The 5,948-nt window shown below is 42.8% G+C and overlaps 1 protein-coding gene across 1 annotated transcript; it reads right to left on the bottom strand.

The window, feature by feature from the left end:
• Window positions 1–3,668: 3,668 nt before the first annotated feature.
• Window positions 3,669–5,383, bottom strand: LOC123146035 (protein SRG1). The gene is made up of 4 exons (XM_044565605.1): window positions 5,102–5,383; window positions 4,755–5,014; window positions 4,273–4,594; window positions 3,669–4,155 (listed from the first exon to the last, which is right to left on the bottom strand). Exons 1-4 carry the CDS (start codon window positions 5,342–5,344, stop codon window positions 3,913–3,915), a joined length of 1,068 nt encoding a protein of 355 aa, XP_044421540.1. The 5' UTR covers window positions 5,345–5,383; the 3' UTR covers window positions 3,669–3,912.
• Between the last annotated feature and the right edge of the window lie 565 nt (window positions 5,384–5,948).

Genomic DNA, 5,948 nt, shown 5'->3' on the forward strand with positions numbered 1-5,948 from the left:
GATGTGATGTTCACGTGTTGTGAGAAAATTTTCTTTTTAATTTTGAGATGCAGTTGAGGTTTTTTCTTCGAGAGGAAGAAATATATGCATAGCTTCCTCTCAAGAGGCCCGCAATGGCGGGCCCCAACCACTAGTGTACATCAACTGTCCAACACAACAAGATGCATAGTTCAGAAAATGTGCAGTGTGATCTCTAACTACAATTGATTTTGATGAGGACTAACCTGCTAATAAAATGACGGATCCTATTTAACACGCAGGCGATGGATACCGACAAAACGCGCACCCTCCTCAGCATGTACACAGGCTACATGGGCCGGCCCATTACGAGGTTTTTCTTTGTCGTTTTCCAGCCGGTTTTGGGAATGTTCTAGACCGTTCCCTGAACCACTTTTCACAAAACAAAATTCATGTTTTTATTCCATTTCATTTTTTTATTCGTGAACACTTTTATGTGTTTTTTTCTTTCATTTCTATGTTTGCTTTTGTTTTCTTCTTCTCTTTTCATTTTTTCAGTTTAAAATTCTGAACAATTTTAAATCCATGAACATTTTGAATTTGTGATCTTTTTTGAAATCTGGGAACAATTTTTCAAATTCACAGATATCTTTTGAATTCCTTAAACATTTGTCAAACATTTTTTGAATTGAGAAATTTTAAAATTTTATTTTTTTAAAATTCAGTAACAATTTTTGAATTTGTGAGCATTTTTTGAATCGATGAACATTTTTTTATTTGATTGCATGGAATAGAAATATTTAGATTAATCACACGTGAACCAAAGTTAAAAACACAGACGAGATTATGCATATTGGTAAAATGTTTATTGAAAATAAGTAGAATAATATAATGAAATATATTTTTCCATGCATGGTTGCATGAGGTGGTGGGTTTTTCCCATGCATGATTGCATGTTGAGATGGGTCTCATCCCATCCATAATTATATGGTGATGTGGCATGCTTGCATGTTGAGATAAATAAGTTAGTGATGATCAATCTCTTAGGTATATAGGATAAATGATACCCAACCCTTCTAACTCCAGGGCCCATACTTGGGAGCTTCTCCAAAACTATTTATAAAACCTCTTGGGAGACATTTATTGCCCAAGAGTGATGTTGACAAAAAAAGTTATTGAAAAGAAAAATGATATTGTAGTTGGAGGTAGTAATGTTTTTGAAAACAATGTTTTGAAACAAGAAAGATGTGAAGGATGTGATGGAATTGTTATAATGAAATTATGATGAAGATGGCTATGATGGATAAACTGGTCTAAGGTGGTTTTTCAACTCTAGGAATAAAGCTAAGTGCCGCTAAGCTAGCCTAAGATGTGAAACCACATTACCCTGGTATGGGACGGAGCTAAACTTAGTAACTTGGATAACCTAGCTTGGGGCCACACTAATTAACTTGGATAACCTTGCTTGGAGCCCACACTATAGTGACGAGGGACAACATAACTTCTCTCTGGACGGGGCCGACTCCAAAGGAGGGGTCTTCAATGTTTCTTACTACTAGGCACAATAGTGGCACCCGTAGGTTACGGTTGAAGGAAAGTAATGATCTTGTTTGCATCTTACCCGAATGGGGAAAATGTGTTTGGATGGGGTGGAGGGGAACATGCCAACGGGTAGGCTCAATGTTAGTATTAGAATTGAGAAAAGTTTAGATCGGGTGCTTAACTCGGGTACTTAATGTATGGCGAGTCGTGGCTGACACGGAAAGCATCCTGGACCTTGTGGGTAAAGTGTACAACCTGGGTAGAGTCTCAAACTAATCAAATAGCCTTGTCCACAGTCATAGACGAGCTAGCAAGGCCACACTTCATAGATTTTTTGGTTTGTAAAAATTGTTTTCAAACAAAATGGAGGCAACGTTTTGGGATGACACCGTGAGGGTGGTGTTGTGGTCTAGAATGCTTGAAACTTGGATTATGATTTTATATATTGGAATTTAAGCATGACAATATTGGATTTGAATTATGAATGTTGGTTGGATTTAGTGTAAGAAGATTGACTAGTAGAGTCCCTAGCCGATTCCGAGCCTGATGCCATGCTCCCGCTCCCGCCCCGCAATGTCAATGGTAGCTGTGACAACGGTCGACGGTTCGGCGAGCCGCATAGTCGCGCTCTGCCTGTTACTGCCACACATGCCGGAGTCCAAGGTGGCATGCACGAAGGCGCCCTTCGGGTGCACTCGTGTCCGAGAGCGTGGCCACCGTGCACTCCTTTGACCTCTACACAGTCGAACACCTCATTACCGCGGTGTGAGAGCATCAACATGCACTTGCAGCCATCGTCACTGCTCCTCGTGTGGAGCACCCTAAGGCTGTGAGCCCATGGGGACCAGGTGTTGTCGGGTTCTTCTTGGAGGCGCCTCTGTGAGGAAGGAATTCGACAACGTCGGCTTTGCGCTCTAATGCAGCTGCGCGGTGGTTGTCTCATCGCCCAACGTCGACGTTGATGTCGCACAGTGTTGAAGAGTGAGAGAAAGAGAGAAGAGAGGAATAATTCGAAGGTGAGGTGGACAATGATGCGGCATGGTCAACGGTCAAAACCATGCCACTTTAACACAAAACCAACCGAAGCAACTTGATGAACGAAAAATATCCGGTTTAGACAATTGAAGGACCTGTTTTTTCTGGCTTTGGAGTTGATGGACTATTTCTAGACTATCGGTGAAGTTAAGGGACGAAAAATATTTTTCTTAATATATTTATATGTTGATGCATATGGCAGATAGGAATGGCCATTTACTTAAATCTTCTACATTATCTGGTACTTGATAATATGTTATATTCTAGAGAAGTATATGTTGCCACTAGAATTGGATTGATCAAGACTTTAGCTTGATTATATTTTTTGTGCTTGCCTGCTTTAGCTGATTGCGAATCATTGGTCACCTGCAGGATGCTTCTCCTATTTGCTTCATCCATGTGGAGCCCTCCCACGTCATGGCGCCGAAATTCTTGAGTTAGAAGAATTTATTGTACCTTCTGTGATGTGATAAGCCTTTGGTTTGTACTGGAGCCTCTTGTAGATGGTATTGGGCCATTTGCAAATGGTACTAACCTTTCGCTTGCTTTGGTCTTGTTATTATGATGTGAGAACTATATCCTTAATGTGATGGAAGACATATATTGATTTTAGTCTACTATAAAGATGGATGTGTGCATCGCTCGATGCAGAGGTTGGAGGTTATCCTCCTTTAGAAAAAAAGGATCACACTGTTGTTTTTTCCTCGGGATCTCCATCAGTAGCACGAAGCTTGAGCTACGGCTGCATATAGGAGTTTCAGCAATGCGAGCCTCATTAAGACCAGAATGATCAAGGAGTTCCTGAACATACTTCTGTTGAGGACTGGAAGCACCGGTCGGTGAGAGACTTTGTTGTGCCTGGTCAGTGCCAACATAGTCATCACAGGTGAGAAGCTACTGACAGGTCACCGATCGGGAGAAAATTTTGCCGGTTAGTGATGACACACTCTATAGTAGTGGATGTCTATTTTCAGGAAAGAAGTACATGGAATTATTACCACTAATCCACATATTTTTCATGGCACAATGGTCTTTTTTTTTTTCATGAAAATGAGGCACAATGGTACACCTATCAATTTTTAAGGTGATATATACGAGCAAGAAACAATCCTTCCATCCTTTGCATCCGCATGTTGCACACGACCGATAAGTTTTATTCCATCCTTTGCATCTGCATGTTGCACACAGCAGATACATTTTATTTTAATGTTTCATGCAGCCACACAAGCTGCCGAACATTTTACATGAAGGAGTACACACACAAAAATTGGGGAAAAGGGTACATGAAAAATATAAACTCGTTACAAACTGGTCGACGGAAGATACTTCACCATGCATAGTTCTTCATTAGCGGACTTGTACACATCAGAATCATATTCAGATCTTCACGCCGTCGATGGCTAGTGTCCCTGTGGCATAAGTGTCATGATATTTTTCCATGTAGTCGTGGAGCTTGATCTTCATGTATCGTGCAGGTCTCTTGTCATCCACCAGGTCTGACACCGGCTCAAGCTCTGTCTCTAGCTCCAATGTATAGACCAGCACCAACGACAAGCGCTCTTTCTCCGCGTTGGTCACAACCCTATGCACCAGGCTCTTGAAGAACCCATTGCTCAAAATCTGCATGCATCGGGATGGAATAAAGAGAAGTATTATATCTCAGCTTGTCAATCCACAAAACAAGGTCAAACAATTATATATGGAGCACATGGAATTACTACTGCTAATCCACATTACCTCCATTATATCCCCTACGTTCATAATCAATGCATTTGGAACGATGGGCACGTTGTACCAGACGCCGTTTCTCTGAAGCTGGAGCCCCTCAGCATCGGCGAAGTTGACTGTGATTATGGAGCCATCGGTATGGGCCTTGAGGCCCAAGACGTGGTCCGGCCTTGGACACTGAGGGTAATAGTTGAATATAGCTTGGGTGATGGAGTTCTCCCCGATCATGTTTACCAGGTGTTCCTCTTGTAAATTGAGTATCTTGGCCATGTTTCGAAAGACAAGGTTAGCCGCCGCTTTGCACCTGACCGTGTACTCAGACAGGATGTCTCTGCACAATTATGGATGATAATTAAGAAAATTGTACTGGGTTACTCATCAACTGCCGGACTACTGATGTACAGTATAAGTTTGAGAAAATAGATGTCGCTTTAGGCATTATGGAGCACGTGCATGTATATGGTAAAAACCTAGAGCTAGACGGTAAGTACCTGAAAGAAGGGGGTTGTGTTGGCCACAGTCTGTAGGTTCTTAGGGCCTCGGGTTCCACTAGGAGATTGAGCCGGTCGTTCCAGTCAAGGACCTGATTCTCTTTCACGACCATGTCGTTACCGTATCCATCCATGCCCAGCTTCTCGCCGTCGACAATGTTTGAGTACTTCTGTTTCTCTTCCAGTGGGAGGTTGAAGAACTCTCTCGTGGCCTTCATCGCCTCGGCAAGAAAGCTAGGCTCCATTCCATGTCCAACAGCCTGGAGAAACATCGGCCGGAGATGAGATGACCACTAGCTGTCTAGCTTCATCACATGAAAGAAATGAAAACTCAAAAAGAAGTTTACCAGGAAGAGGTCCCAGTTCTCCAAGGCGGACCGCAGCTTGTCGAACTCTTCGGCGCTGCCGGCAGACAGCCGGCTGAGGTCGATGATGGGGATGGGCTCGGGCATCTCGGAGACCGCCGCGGCGGGACGGTCTTGCTCAGGAAGCACGTACTGGCTCGGTGGCTCCTGCACGCCGGCGCCCACCAGCTCTTGCACGATCGGAGGTACCTCGAGAACCTTGAATTGTTTGTCATAAGAAGCCATGGTTGCTTGCTGTTGGTTTTGAGCTTCCTCTTTGGTAGTTCGATCTATATATAGGCATATTAGTAAGGAGGAATGTTTTTTTTTCTGTCCGCACCGTGCAGTAAGGCTATTATTTCTCCGTCGATTTTTCTTGTATTACACTATTCCACTTAACTAATGCAACTAGTCGCTGGCTGGTCCCGTTTGTCTGGATTGTCTGAACCTTTCCATATCCAGAGAGTTTTTTTTTTTCATAAACAGTCCATGCATGAAAATGCTCTCACCAACCTCATCGCCCTCGCCCCCATTATCTCCAGCTTCACACGCAGCCGGTCTAGGCTGTACTGATGTAGCCAGTCGTTAGATAGAATCCATATACATGCTTATCTGTATAAACTGTCCAAGAGAAAGAAAAGTCCAACCTAACGCTGCTGGTTCTCCGCGTGGATATGGTGCACTTGCCCAAAGAGTAAAGAAGTACAATCTTTGCACCGCTATCTCGCTGAATTGCCGCGAAACTTCCAAACAAAAATCCTGAATTTTGATATTTATATCGGATAATCATAAAATAAAAATAATAATAAAATTTATAGGATCCTGATAAGTGTCACACGTGTGTCACGAA

Source organism: Triticum aestivum, chromosome 6D (assembly GCF_018294505.1).
Source record: "Triticum aestivum cultivar Chinese Spring chromosome 6D, IWGSC CS RefSeq v2.1, whole genome shotgun sequence".
Taxonomy (NCBI): domain Eukaryota; kingdom Viridiplantae; phylum Streptophyta; class Magnoliopsida; order Poales; family Poaceae; genus Triticum; species Triticum aestivum.

Coding starts and splice junctions, on each gene's coding strand:
- LOC123146035 (XM_044565605.1), bottom strand. CDS start 5,344: ATGGCTTCTTATGACAAACAATTCAAGGTTCTCGAGGTACCTCCGATC. Junction 4,595..4,754: donor ACACAACCCCCTTCTTTCAG/GTACTTACCGTC, acceptor ATAATTGTGCAG/AGACATCCTGTCTGAGTACA. Junction 4,156..4,272: donor ACGTAGGGGATATAATGGAG/GTAATGTGGATT, acceptor CGATGCATGCAG/ATTTTGAGCAATGGGTTCTT.